The sequence below is a fragment of the Bactrocera dorsalis genome, chromosome 1 (genome assembly GCF_023373825.1).
Source record: "Bactrocera dorsalis isolate Fly_Bdor chromosome 1, ASM2337382v1, whole genome shotgun sequence".
In the NCBI taxonomy this organism is placed as follows: Eukaryota; Metazoa; Arthropoda; class Insecta; order Diptera; family Tephritidae; genus Bactrocera; species Bactrocera dorsalis.
Window position 1 is genome coordinate 1,626,586 of NC_064303.1, and position 15,802 is coordinate 1,642,387.

At 37.2% G+C, this 15,802-nt stretch overlaps 1 protein-coding gene across 1 annotated transcript; it reads left to right on the forward strand.

Moving 5' to 3' along the window:
* The first annotated feature begins 5,880 nt into the window (after nt 1-5,880).
* Nucleotides 5,881-15,433, forward strand: LOC105232303 (very long-chain-fatty-acid--CoA ligase bubblegum). Its single transcript, XM_011213952.4, has 9 exons — nt 5,881-6,098; nt 11,116-11,392; nt 12,174-12,519; nt 12,591-12,692; nt 12,967-13,364; nt 13,979-14,279; nt 14,348-14,638; nt 14,698-14,947; nt 15,007-15,433. Exons 2-9 carry the CDS (start codon nt 11,154-11,156, stop codon nt 15,078-15,080), a joined length of 2,001 nt encoding a protein of 666 aa, XP_011212254.2. The 5' UTR covers nt 5,881-6,098; nt 11,116-11,153; the 3' UTR covers nt 15,081-15,433.
* The last annotated feature ends 369 nt before the right edge of the window (nt 15,434-15,802 follow it).

Genomic DNA, 15,802 nt, shown 5'->3' on the forward strand with positions numbered 1-15,802 from the left:
TAACTAATCGGTAACTTAACGGATAGATGGCTTCCGGGATATCTTACAATGGATTGCCAACCATTTTGAGAATATCGAAAGAAAGTGCATTCAAAATGTGATTTTTTTTTAAATACTTATTTCTATGCCGGTTATTCCACTTTTAATATTAAATGATGCCAAAACCAACCGTAAAAACCGTTTTTATCTGCAAGTTGTTTTACAAAAACGGTATATACGTTTGGTTCTGGTTCCATTATATCATATCCTGCAAGTCACTTTTCATTGATAACTATTTTATTTATGAGCAATAGTGCACACAAACTCCGTTTTAATAACCAGCTTATCAAGGCAATAAGGCAATACATGCGAATAGTTGAGTGGAAGGATAATCAAAATCAATAAATTACATTCAAAACTCTGAACTTATATGTATATGTATGTAATCTTATACTGGAGAGTATATATACTATGTATAGGTAGTATATGACTGCACTCGCGTGAGAGAATACAAAGTCCGTGCTGACAATTCCTTATCAGATGATATGCTTTATAATGTGCGCTAAGCGTTTGGCGATAAGCGTCTTACTACTCACGATTACGGGCCGCTGTTGTTGTCCGAATGCGTTACTAGAAATGTACAGTCTATGATTATATACATAAGTATGTAAAGTTGTCGGCAGATATGGGCGAATAATCACTTTTGTTAGTTAAATAAAAAAATTAGGCGGCTTTTGGCTTTCTTAGGAGCATTTGAAGGCATAAATAGTGAAGTTGAAATTGCTATGATATTTTTATAAGTTTGATATTTCTAAAATTCCGAAAGGGAAATGCATAATAAATTGCTGCAACATAAAAAAGTACTTTTGTTTCCTTTTTAATGCCATAATCGCATAACATACTTTTTATGGGAGATTCAAAAAAGTTAATACTTTTGTATACTTCTTACTTATAATTGTCCTTATCGTTCTAATGGAATCTTCAGTGGGTTTAGACTTATCCGTGGAGTTTGTACTTGCCTACTCGTAAAGTATATTTTTCTAAAAAGTAGCAAGTTCATCTTTGACTTAGCATACATTCGATAGAATAAATGTCGAGGTCTGCAATGCAAATGTTTTATAGAATATACATAAAAGTATAATTATTTTCCTAAAGCAATAATATATTTTTTCTTTGTAACTGTGAATCTGGTGATAACTTTAATCATAATTATTGACAATATAATATATTGACTATATTCACTTTTATATCTCAAATTCGACACTCGCGTTCTAAAATCTCTTTAATGACTTTAAAATCATATAGAAGTAAAGTGGAGTTAACCATCTCCGCAAATTCTCTGTCGAAACAGTACTCCAGAGAATGAAATTTGGTAAGTTCACAAAGCAATTTCGTTTGATGACAACAGCTGATCTCATGGAATTTTTCGTCGCTAACTGCTTAACCGTCATACATTCGAACAGCTGATATAGTAAGACTTGTTTGTTAGATTTTCTTAAACTTTTTGGAATAATTTTTATATGGTATCCTACCTATGATGGTATGTCCAAAACAGCATTTTCGACTTGTTTTACTGTTTTACTATCAAAAGGGTAAAACCAAGGCGATAGTTATGTGATATGTATGGAGATGATGTGCTGACCCATCGCCAATGCCAAAATTGGTTTGCAAAATTTTATTCCGGCGATTTCGATCTCGAGGATGTACCTCCTGGAAGCCGATTAGGATATAATAAAGTCGTTGATCAATGAATATTGTCGAATAACAATTCGAAAAATGTCTGGAAGTTTAAATTTGGCTAACGTTCACCAGCACATGGAATGTCTAGGATTAATTTTAAAGCTTGACATATGGGTTCCTCATGTTCTTATAGTACGAAATTTGCTTCGTCGCATTAACGTCTGTGATTTGTGATCCAACGTCAAAAACGTAAGCCATTTTTGAAGCGCATGGTCACTTTCAATGAAAAGTGAGCTGTTTACAATAATGTAAAGAGCAAGAGATTATGTTCTAAAAAGGATGAACCATCTCAAAACCCTTTGATGGCCTAAAGTTACACAAAAAAAAAATATGTAGTGTATCTGGTAGTATTTCAAAGGTATCTTTTAATTTCAGCTTTTTTCAACAATACCACGATTAATTTTGAAGTGTATTATAATCAGCTGGACAAATTTAGTGATGCACTGAAAAAAACTAGGTCAAAATTGATTGAAAGAAAACGTTCGTACAGTCTCATACAAGTTTGAAGACCAACCAAAGGCTTTTGCAGTTTGAATGCCATATGCCACCACATCCATCATATTCTCTTGGCACCTTCAGACGATCACTTGTTCTGGTTTTTGAAAATTTTATAGATGGAAGAACCTTCACTTCAATTCAGAACGTCAAAACCACTTGGTCTAGTTTTTTGCCTGCAAGATAAAAAAATTTATGGGCGTGAAATCAATCTTCTGACCGAAAAATGTTTAGATCAAAATGTATGCATATCTTCCTAAAGTATGTTATACAATAAAAAAATCATATTTAAATTGCACTAAAAAAACCATATTACTTAGTGAACGGCCCAATAAAACCAAACTTAAAACAGCCATTAAAAAAACTACGAATACGCTAAAGCAACCCAATTTAATTGAAAAACTGCATAATGAACCTTTGCAAACAACCCTTATACCCAATCTCAACACTAAATGTAATTAGTTTTTTTTATAAAATTAGAAACTAGCTGAGAGTAGTTCATCATTTTAGTCTCGAAGTCAACTACCGGATAAAGCATGGCGCAAAGTACACCATAAATTACAACTAAACTAAACTCTCTAAAGCATAGCATAAACTACCTTTAAACGGAAAAGTTTTTTTACTTAACACTTTCCTAAACACGTTTCAGTAATTAGTCACGCAATTTTTAGCGTCATTTACGTGTATTCGGGATTGAAGGTGAGAAGTGTTTTCCTTACACCAAGCGCTGAGAATTATAAGAAAATTGAAATTATAATTGCTGCAATTAACAAAAACAAATGTTTTTCTCGCAAGTGTTTCAAATTAGTTTAAAACTATTTCCAAAGCGTATTTTATAAATAGGCATGCGAACTTTAAAGTTTGTATTAAAAATGTATAAATATAGTCAGACTTTGTGCTAATGCAAAAAGTTATAAATGCGAGACTCCAGATCGAGTTGTTAATACATATATAGTATGTATAGTATTTCCGACAGTAATTGAGGTATATTGTTTCGTTTGAATTTCTTTTATAAGCTGTTGATTCTTTCATTAATCTATATGATGGATAGAACGCATTAACTCGGCTAATTGAATGGTAGCTACATGTTTACCTAATAGCTAAGACCTGAGAAATGAGCCAATTTGTTCATAGCGAAGCTGTCCTCACGGTTTTCAATATGTAAGCTATTTTCATATTACACTCCTTTCCCCAAACTCCTTCTGACTTTCCTCGATGTATGAGTACAACAAATCGCTTACCCGGAATTTTGCAATTTTAAGTAAAACATCCGATTTCTTCGAAAACTTATTGATACTTAAATCACGTAATTTTAATAAACAAGCTGGAGGAAAACTATAAAAATATTAAATTGATGATGCACGGGCTGGCAGGGTCTGAACTAATCATTACACAATCTATTTGTCTGTATGTGTAAACATATTAATTACAATATGTTAGTTTATTTAAAACTGATTGCGTTGCGTTGCAGCAAATTGATTTTCATTGGAACAATCGCAATTGTTGCAACAGCCAATAGCGACTTTACGCAGCGGTCGGGGAGTGGGGCAAGCGATGGCATTGTACTTGTCCTACAAGCATACTGTGCTATTCGCGTGCATTCGCTCAGTCTGTAGTCGCGTCTACTTGATAAGAGAACTTCTTTTCATTGTCAATGTTAGTGGGTAAACCAAAAAGATCTTTTAAACAGGGATAAGTAATATACTAATTTATAATCTATAAAATAAATACTTATATAAATTAACTGTGAAAATCGTTCTGTTATCGTTGAGTGTTATCGGTAACTAAATGCAAAATGCCTTGTAAATATATATTTGTCTTAAGGGCTTTTCTAGTTTCAAACCGCTTCAGTTGAAGTGTATTAGATCTTGCTGTTTGATTTGATCAAAACAATTACATATACCTAGTATATAGGAGGGGTATCGGACAGGGACACACTGAAATACTTCACTGCTTCGATTGCATTCCTTACAAACTAGATCACTGTCTTCCAGAACTTCTACTGGTGGTTCCTTCTTAGCTCCACTACTTACAATCTAGATCACTGTTTCCCAAAACCTTCTCCAAGCGATATCTTCTCATACACCTGCAAGGTATTTATGGGCGGGACGAAGCGGTTGGAGAAGTGGTGCAGAGGGCTTTTTCACTGATCGATCGAAGTTAAGAGGGGCTGTAGGTTGTAGAGTCTCCTGTCAGAAGTCTTTTAAATATCGATAGCAGGGCGACTATATTGACTCTGAGCTCGCGGATTATACGCTCAAAGCTATTCAAAGAGTGCATGACTTCATTAAGTTATATGGTGTATTAAGTAATTCAAGTTTCTTCCATTTTAGACTCGTATGAGTTTCCGGAAACTGCAAAGCCAATGGGCTTTTTAGGGAGGGAGTCCTTTCCTTTCATCCTATTGGAAGCAAGTCAGTTTCTTGCGTTGGACCTCTAGAACTTCAGTGAGCTCAGTGAGTTTTTTGAGGTCAGAGTAAACCGTAAAAGGTCCTCAGAACTACTAGCTCTGAGCAAATATAATCTCGTCGCAATTTAATGTGTTCTGACTGGACACTTTTCTATAGATTTCGCACTGGGTGTGACTAAGTATTTTGCCCGACGCTCTTTGCCAAAGCTGTATTGCGGAAGGCGAAGTTGAACCATATTATCACTTCCTACTCTGTTACCCAGATTTTATCATACAGAAAGATTTTAAAAATCGCGGTAGACACACCTTCGACGAGCCTAACGAAGTTGCTGTGTGGTAAACATAAAGCGCCTTGTCGATCTATGAGGATTTAGTGATCTACCTTTAGAAGCTTACGGGTAACACAAAGGACGAATATTATCTGTTCAAGTGAGACTTGGAATTAACCCTACGACCTAAACTTTTTTAGTTAACTCAATCCACTGCAAGGAGTGAGTCTTCGAGTTTTAATGAAGATCTTTGGCTCATCAATGATCATGCTTGTTTTCAAGAGACATTTGCTTCAATTTTTCGCCATGAAATTTTATCATCAATATTGTCATAATAGAATTTTTAGAAAGTTTAGGTTTCTCCGTAGATTTTACACTCGCCTCAATTTTTCTTTCGGTGAGCTCTATGTATTATATCTAAGGGCAAAGTGCTATTCTAATCTTTGACTTTTACATGTTTTAGTTATCTTAACTTTCTTGGAGTCCCCGTACGTTTGTCCTCAGGCGTTTTAAGTGGGGATTATAACGCAACAACAAAGCAAATACTTTAGCGATTGCATTCTTGCGTGAGCAAATGTGTGACCGATCCGTCAAGCAATTGCAACAACACGATCAATAAGTTGATAAGAAAAACAAATACATGCACAAGCCTATATACCGAGTCCATACACACATAAACGTTGCTCAACCAGAGAGAAAATGCGAGCGGATCATTATAGTTGAGAGCGTACAAGCACTCGCTATGTAGGTACATTTCGAAGAGAAGCAGTGCGGCGAGAGCGAGAAGAAGTTTGGCTGCCTGCAAATGACCTGTGTTGATAGCAGCTATTTGCCTGCCTGAATGCGTGCTTCTTTCTATAGACTTGGATATCTGCTATAGCTCTCTAGGTAGTTGTTTTTATTGACTGATCGTGAAGGCGCTACTAAATATTTTTATTTTCTTTCTATGACTTTTTCTCTATATTATGGACATACAAACACATTGCATTTGCCGTTAGTGGGCATTCGAAGTTTTGTTAAGTTTCCGGCCAGTTAGCGGTGTCAGTCTACTTTTGTGGCTTGTACGCGCAAGTTTCTTCGTATACGTTTGGCGGGTCGCGGTCTCTACGCTCGTATTGCTTTCTGGGCGATTTTTTTTTAAATTCTCTTAATTTCTTTCGTGTCTACAAATATTGGTTGCTGGTCAACTACTTTCGATTTTATTGGTAGGTGAAGAATGTTTAACTGAAAAATGTGACAAATAGAATATGTCAAGGTGTTGTTTCAAGTTTCTGTGTTCGACCTTAAAAGTGACAAGATCGACAGTGCATGCAATCGTATGAACAAATGTGCTAAGATGGCATTAAGAATATTAGTGTCTGAGTACGGCTAGCGCTGCATGAAGTTGTGATAATAAAATGTGCACCGCATTTGAACTTTAGTTTCGACTTCATAATTCCGAGTCATTGAAATTTAACTTATGTAATTATATGTGGAAGTGTTCGAGAAATTTTGAAGCAAAAAAAAAATTAATAAAAACTATAATATTATATTGGCCAAAGCGAAAACATATTGACAATGGAGTAAAATAAATAAAAATTAAAGTAAAATTGCTCTCTACTCTTTGCTGAGCGTCAGAAAGCGCAGCATCTATGTAAAATTGTGTTCGCTTTTTTTGCTGCAAAACAGTTGTTTTGTTTTGAAAAATTTAAGCTGTTTTCGTTTATTCAGTTTGTATATCTTCTGTCTTTATGTGTAGTTATTACAAGATCTGTATTAGTCAGCATATTTTGGTCACTTAAACAAACAACAACAAGTAGTATTGCTGTGCTCAGTTCTTTTTATTTTTATATCCAACATATGACCCACGTGTTGGTGACGCTTTCGCAACTGTTTTTGAAGAGTTTGTTGCTTCAAATTTGTTTAACACTTGTGTGATCAATTTGGGTTAAAAAAATGTGTTTATTTAATAAATAAATTTATGGAAAATTAAGGAAAAATATATAAATATACTTTGATAGAATAGTTTTATTATATTTAGAAGATTTAAATCAGTGTCGACATTGTCTGAGAGGTATAAAATGCGTATGAAAGTGACCTTCTTGTAACCCAATTTCTGGATAAATGTATGTGTATGCTTGTATTGAGACATTGCTATGGTGAGATTGAAACACAGGTTTTAGTGTTGTGATCTATTGTATCCATTATGTAGATAGTCTTATATAAACTAGTAAATTCTGCAGACCTGAAGACGTATTATCGTACATTTTCTCCACGTATGGTTAGTAACCAACTATCAGTTAAGTTTTGGGTAACTTTACCGAAAGAAGAAATCCTGGTTGCGTTCACTAGAGCTTAACTGAAAGGTGAATGCTCACCTGACATTGAGAAAACAGCCTTTAAAGTTATAACTTCAATACTAGACAGCAAAGAAAATATCCAATAGTAGGGATTCAAAAAATTTCTTTTGGAAATTAACGTTTTTTTCGATTATGGAAGAATGGAGAACACTTTTATAAGACAAACTTAACTAAGACTTCTAGATAAAATAATATTATTGGGTAGTCGAAAAAGTCTTTTCGTATTTTGTAAAAAATTAAATTCGGCGAAGTTGAAAAAAGGTTACAGCTGTTCAAAAATCAGTGAAAATAATGGCGAAGTTCGCTATATTTTGAAATTGTTGTTTAAAAAAGGAAGAATGCCACGCAAAGCATGTGAAAGATGTACCTCGCTCTGGTCGACTTATCGTTGAAATAGTCTATGAATTTATGAAAAGTTTGACCAGGACCGTCACATAAGCAGCTTTGACATCGCTAAGGAACTTCACATTCATCATCAAACGGTTTTGAATCATTTAAAAACCGTTGGTTATTAAAAGAAGCTCGATGTTTGGGTACCACATGCAAGGACTAAGAACAAAAATTGTATAGCAACCAAATAATTAAGATAAGAGTAATATAAGTTCATATAAAACATAAGTATAATTTATCTTGCCTGGTTTATCACTACTGTATGTCTCGAATTATTGTATCGAATTCTTAGCGACCAAAGGCATTCATAAATGTCCGGTATGGTCATTAAACTCTGATCCATGTACACATCTACATTTCAACGCTCACAGTAATTTTGCATTAGTCGCACAATAAAATGTTTGTTATCAAAATATGTATACCATATCGTGAAGTTAAACATCGCCCGGCATCATAAAACAATTTTTAGTGGTACATAAAGGCGTGTGCGTAGATTGCTTTGGGCCAAAGTGCGGATGCTTAATTGCACCCATGAACGAAAGTCTAACGAAGTGCATAGTCCAGCGTTGAAAATAGTTTTTATTTTTTTACTAATTAAAAAACTGCTTATCAGCAAATCACGAAATGAAGGGGAAAATGTCAAAAGTTGTATGTAACTGATTTTTTCTCTTTCGGAGAGCCAGCAAGTAAAGAGCGCAACGAGTTTATAACCATTTTTTTATTGACACCAAATACAGACATATGTACCTAGGTAGGTGCAGTTTACTGCGCTTATCTTACTACAAGACCAACAACAACCAAAGTGTAAACGTGCCTGTACGCTCACCAAACCACTTCATAAAGAGAAAAATCAAAAATCAACAACAAACAATTAGCAAGAAAAAGTGACGTTTCCCAAGCCGGAGTTTGGGAAATACCTCGAAAACCGGCGGCACACAAACACCACACACGAGCACATGGCTGCATGCACAGAGCACCGTTGAAATACGTTTGCCTCTTCAACTGCCGATCGTTCAGTGACCTACCTTCCGCACTGTCTTCATGTTGCGCAGTTTGTTTTTGCTTTTGGCCGATACCTGCGAAATTGGTAAACATTTGTATATTTAGATCTTCATAGATTCGCACTGATTTCAAATTGTTGTTGCTTTCTCTGTTTTGCTTTCGCCAAATCAGTAGTTTGCACACATTTCACTCGCTCGCCCGCCATTTCCAGCCAAACTCGTTTAGCTAAACTTTACCATTTATGTTGGTTTTGTACACATTTCTTCTAACCAGTTATTGCATTTAGCGCAGCGCTTACGGTAGTTCACACAGGTGCAATTCCGCATTGACGCTCCATGAGCGAGTATATGGCGTAGCGCTTTGCGCTGCTCTCTCTTAACTTCCTATTCGTCTATTTGCAAATATGTCAAGCACTTGGCCCCATGTTGTGCCGATAATACGAAGTGGAACAAAAAATCTGTCAAGTGTTTTTGGCTAAAAAAAGTTCATTGTTTTCATTTGTGTATCGCATTTGTTTTTGTTGTAAGTAAGATAAAGACAAACAGCATCAGCAAACTTTGCGCTCGTTTTTTTTGTTTTGAAAAATCAGTTTATCAGTGAGATGACGTCGAAACGTTTTTAGAATATTTGTCATCAATTTCTGCGCGTCAATGCTTGCTCTGATTATTTTGGCCCTGGAAAAATGGCTTGACATATGTACATACATAAGTATGTTGAAGTGTTTCTTAGAGCAGTAAAATCGCTTAAGTACCCTCCTTAAGTGCCGAACGTGCTTAAAAAAGCACGAGTTTTGGGCATAGTAATTGTATCGAAAGACTTAAACGACTCTTTTAAGTACCCAACGCGCCGAAGTACCTCAAAAAACTAGAATGCAAGAAATAGTATATTGTAGGAACCGACTTCTAAATGTTAATGCATATTTTTTATAAGAATTTCGATAATACCTTTAAATTCACTTCGAGAAGGCTGATCTCTCTATATATGCCAAGGTTCCCTAGTTCTGCTCTTTACTTATACATCGTTGTAACGTGCTTCCTTTTTGGGAGTCTTTGGCTGGCAATGTCGGCCACCATTTGAAATCGAAGTTGAACGAACGGACTTAGTTTTTTCTAAAAAAAACTCTGTTTTATTCAAATGGAAAGTGTTTTAATAGTTCTTCTGACATAGTGGGATACATATAAACTAGGGTTATTTAATAACGGAAAAAGATCTGTATTTTGACAGGTCTCTTTGTAATACAGCCATATAATATGGTAGTTGGATCTGAATTTTCAGTGTCAGATTAGTGGGATTGGTGAGCGGAGACTTATTGCATGCAAGTCATATATGGGATATGTCGGGGTCTATTCTGGATATTCGAAGCTACGGAAGGGTCACCTCTCGTTTCTCGCGGTAACTTGGGCTCGTCTTCTGCAAAGGATGATGGCTTGACTCCGAGTACGCCATTCATTGGACTCGGCTCGTCAATTATGTATCAAACTTAAAGAAAGATGAAAAATACAAAAATAGTTAGAGCAGAAAACGTGTATTTATTTGTTAAATTACATTTAATTTTTAACAAAATTTTTCGCAAAGTAGTAAAAATTGCTTATAAAATGATATTCAGCCTTCTGGGCTGGGAAGTCATCATGTCCAGAATTTCTTCGCTCAAAACAAAAATATCTGTATGTATGTTGAGGACGACGGACGAACTCCGAGTAGGCGTTCGAAGTTTGACGAAGATTCGGAATGACCGTTCTTGGGGTGGATCTCCTAAAACCCTACTTTGCGTACGCCCCTATTTCTGGGCGTAACAAACTTCGTGGCAAACTTATTATAACTTGTGGGCCACCATTTATTTGAAATAATGAATATGCTTTCGACATTCTTAATTACCGACAACTGAATATCTCAGGCAAAAACGGGTTTATTGTTGTTGTTTAATAAATGCTACCTCAGAGTTTAATGTAAAGTAGTCAGGCTACCGCAAATATGTAAATAAATCAAACGAGTGGGGCAACTTTCTTGCTTGGGCTATCGACACATTAAAATTTAATTAATATTAGCAATAAATGCTCAATTATCTTATTTGTACTTTGTTAACACGTATAGTAAATCAGGTGATTACTAGCTGTGGATACTGTGAGCACATTGTCTGTGAGCACAAATATTGAAACAGAACAAATCTCTCATGAGATTAGCATCAAATACGAATTTCTTCGTGGCTGTGTTTACGGTGTTGATTATTCGCATTAGTTTGAGTAAATACTAGACACATAAGGTCACGCGACGCAAGCCAAAGGTTATCGGTTGATGAGCTGACTTTAATCTGCTGTCAATATTCGAAACTATAATTATTTGAAAATTAAATGGAAACATAAGATTGTGTGTTCTACTTTAATTATGCCTTATTCGTTGAAGATTGTAGTAAGCACTGCCATATAAATTTATAGACATCCATCTTTTTTAATTGATCAATTTTTAGTAACTATTATATTTAACTCTCTTGCAGCTTTCTGTACTTCTCACTGCACTTAAACAACCGACGACATGTCCAATTGGGAGTCATTATATAACCGTCCCGGTCCGAATCGCTTGCTGCCAGCCGAGTCATATCGTACTAGCGATCCGACGGAGCCAGTGAAGATTCGTAGATCCACTGAGGGTCTCTCAGCAGAGGAGCCGATTTCCGTACCCGGTGTCTTGAAGCGTACAGTTAATAATTATGGTGATTATCCGGCGCTGCGCACGAAAAATGAGAACAAGGAATACGAAACCGTTACTTACAGGTGAATATAAAGAGAAACCCTCCCTTTATTTTCAAATCTACTGAACTTCATTAGTAATTTTCATTAACTATTAAGGCATGGTGTAGATCCTCACTGTACTCTGGTGTAGTCCGGTACTGGACTCCGATAAGTATGGAGCTCTTTCATTAAGTTGCATTGTAGCAATTGCAGTAATCCTTATTGGAAGATTCCATATATTCTTTCTCACATATACAGCTTAACAGCTTATATAAAGATTACCTTAATCTCAAGACCCCACATGTCTTATTATAATACTATTACGACCAGTTTGTCCATATTAAAGAAATTCAAAGAAATTTCTGCTTTTCGCAGTCGTTTGTTTCAATTTGTTCACCATACTTCAACACTTAAATTTAATATTTCGCTCTCTCTGATTTGCTAACCATAAATCCCGCCGTTGTGCGCTGTTGACGCCGTCCAAAAATCACTTTCACGCATTTTTTTCTTGGCACCACAGCCAACTGTGTAAAAAGCGAATCGGCTGGATTACATTTTTCATCACAATTCACCATTCGTGCCAACTATGACACCACTACTAACTGCGCCGCGTCCACACCCACTCCCCGCCGACCATACAATCGCACTTTCAACGTATGTCCGCAGATTTGTGCCAACATAAAATCCATTTCTCCATTTGTCGCCATATTTTCACGCTCCACTGCCATTAGGCGAAGACAAATTTTCACACTGCTGTTGGGATTAACTAATTTTTTGTTTCCTCTTTTCCGAATTTATCGACTCTGCTCCGGAACTGCGCCAGGCAATATGAACAAAAAGTGCATCAAGTCGCCAAAGCGTTCATCAAGCTCGGTCTGGAGCCGCACCACTCAGTGGGTGTGCTATCCTTCAATTGCGCCGAATGGTTTTACTCGGCGATGGGTGCCATACACGCCGGTGGTATTATCGCCGGTATTTACACGACCAACTCAGCGGAAGCTTGTCTGCATGTTTTGGAGAATTCGCGTGCGCAAATTGTGGTGGTCGACGAATCCAAGCAAATGGATAAGATTAAAGAGATTAGAGACAAGTTGCCACATCTGAAGGCGGCTATTCAAATTCAGGAACCATATGCGCCCTACATGAAGAAGGAAGATGGCTACTACAGGGTAAGTGATTTAGAAAGAAAGTTGTTGGTTGCATCTAATAAAATAAATTTAATTTATGTGTCTTTATACAGTGGTCCGAAATCGAGGCGATGGCTGTTGCGGATGTCGAAAATGAGTACCAGAAGCGTCTGGCAAATATCGCCATAAACCAATGTTGCTGTCTCGTGTACACGGTAAGTAATTACTTGTGGCGGTTTAAAATTAGCAGCTAACCTTAAGGCCGACAGTTAAAGAGTCTCCCTTGCTAATCTTAACAACTCATACATATATTTTTTACGTTTGGCTTTTGAATGTCTGTCGAGCTCAGTTCGTCGTACGCGCGACTCAACTATGATGCATTTTCAGCTGCAAATTAATTGCTTTTAGCTTCATGCACGAGTTCCGCGCTTCCTCTATTTCCATTACTGCCATTAACCACTTGATTTTCTCGCTTCTTCTTACTTACAGTCTGGTACCGTGGGCATGCCGAAGGGTGTTATGCTTAGCCATGACAATCTCATCTTTAATACACGCGCCATCACGAAGTCGCTATACAATGTTACAGCCGGCTCTGAGGTGGTCGTATCCTATCTGCCACTGTCCCATGTGGCCGCACAGACTGTTGATATCTACACAGTGGCTTCCATAGCTGGTTGCATCTATTTCGCCGACAAGGATGCGCTGAAGGGTACACTCGTGAAGACATTGCAAGATGCGCGTCCCACAAGATTTATGGGAGTTCCGCGTGTCTATGAAAAATTCCAGGAACGCATGGTGGCCATTGGCTCGTCTAACGGCGGTTTGAAGAAAATGCTCGCCAGCTGGGCTAAGGGTGTAACTTTGCGTCACTACATGGAGACTCATGGGTAAGTTGCGTAAACTTTTCTATTTGGTTGTGTAGTAGTTATTTGGTGTGACGAGAAAGTATCCAAATATGTTTGTGGCACGTCCTTATAGAGAGTAAGTATTTTTACCGTTTGATTTATGTGCCACACGTTATTGTTATGTGCTCACTTAAATGGTGTCGGCCGATCGTTTGTCAGTCGGCACTTTGTCGTCTAGCGTGACGACTGCCCGCTGTCTACCATTAACCGTTAACTTGGCGTTTAGCATTCAAGCGTTGAGTAATTGCACTTAATTAACACACCGTCAGCGATGCCATGGCGAGTGTAATGACGTAAATGAACTGTCATCTCGCAGGCAGTGGGGCACAAGAAGAGTAGCCAGCTCTTAAATGACCGTCCATTGTTTGATATACATTTTACAGTTTTGTAAATAGTTCAAATGCGATGATAATGAATTTATTATTTGTTTCATACGCCAGATTGTGGCTTGTCTTGGGCAAACAATCTGGACACCACGAAGTCTAGAGCTTTCCCAAGTTCAATTTCCTTTGAAGCCAAAAGACATGTCCATCCATGATTTGTAGCAACAAGATATACCTGGGTTCCTCATTAATAATTCTGTTTTCCCCTTACAGCAAAGGTCCTGGTGGTTTCGGTTATAACCTCGCTAAAAAATTGGTTATGTCCAAGGTGAAGCATGCGCTCGGCTTTGATCGGTGCATAACTCACGTCACTGCTGCGGCACCCATGTCACCTGAGACGAAGAAATATTTCCTCAGCTTGGACATGAAACTTTTGGATGCCTTCGGCATGTCTGAAGTGGGCGGTTGCCACACATTGTGTCTGCCTGATACACAGCCGTTGAACTCGATCGGCAAAACAATGGCCGGTTGTGAGACTAAGATTGTCAACAAGGATGAAAATGGGCATGGTGAGGTAAGTTGGGAGAAAAGTCAGCAATTTCATGATTTTCCAAACGCTAATTTTGTATTTTCATGCGATAGATCTGTATACGCGGCCGTCACGTTTTCATGGGCTACATTTACAACCAAGAGAAAACTGATGAGGCGCTGGACGAGGACTGTTGGCTACATTCCGGCGATGTTGGCTACATTGATGACAAAGGCTACGTTTACATAACCGGACGTTCCAAGGAGATTATCATTACCGCCGGTGGTGAGAACATTCCACCTGTACATATTGAGAATTTGATCAAGAAGGAATTGGATGGCATTGCGAATGCCTTTTTGGTGGGTGAGCAGCGCAAATACCTGACCGTGCTGCTAACAATTAAAGTGAGTATCAAGGATCTTCAGCGCAATACTTCATACTTAATCTGACTATTGCTTTGCAGACCGAAATGGATCGCGAAACTGGCGCACCACTCGACGATCTCACGCACGAGTCGCTCACTTGGGTGAAGAGTTTGGGTGTTGAGCACAAAACGCTGAGCGAAATTCTGAAGGCCGGCCCTTGCCCCAAGGTGTGGAAATCCATCGAAGACGGCATCAAGCGCGCCAACAAGCACGCCATTTCCAATGCGCAGAAGGTACAGAAATTCACAATCCTGCCACATGACTTCTCCATACCCACGGGTGAATTGGGTAAGTGTACTAGAATATGCCAGTATGGAAAAGTCGCTTATGTTGAGTTGTTGTTTTAGGACCCACTTTGAAGGTAAAACGTAATGTTGTAGCCAAGCAGTATGCCGATGTCATCGAGGCTCTTTACGCCTAAGTGTGGCTGCTGGCACTTCCCAAAGCGCTCTGCGTTGTAAAACCGAGGCTGTTCGTAATTCCTATAATTTTGCTGAAATCATAGAAATGTAGTTAGTTAATGGAATAACAAATATACATATTTATAGCTAAATTACTAACAGAAAGGCAGCAAACAAAGTGAGAACAAAGTGTTGGCTAGGCAACCAGCCTGTAGAGTTTAACAAATAACATACTTTTATGACTTAAATTAAGTTCGGTAGATAAAAAATGTACATAAGATTTTAAAGGCACACGCATCCATGTTTCGGCAGTAATTTCGGTCAGTTAAGCAGTTACTTTTCTGCATCTACTGGTTTTATTATTATTTTTTTTTTGAACAAAACAGATTTTGCTAATGGAGATATTTTTATTTTTACTTTCTACATAAGGACTAACACATGATTTTAAAAGCTGATTGAATTTTGAAAAAAATATTTGCTATGAATTTGTAAAGACTTATCCAAAGTTTGATTTTTATTATTTCTAAAAATAACTTTAGTTTATATTTCACAAATTTCACATACATACATGTGTACATACTTTAAATATAAAAGTACTTACTTATTTAATTGTGTAAATAAATTCCAAAACTTTAGTTGTAAATGAAAAAAATTTATTGTACAATGAAAACTAAGAAAATATAAAGCGAGTACGGAAAAAAGTGTACAAAAAAAATTCTTTAAATACATAAGTACTGAAGTT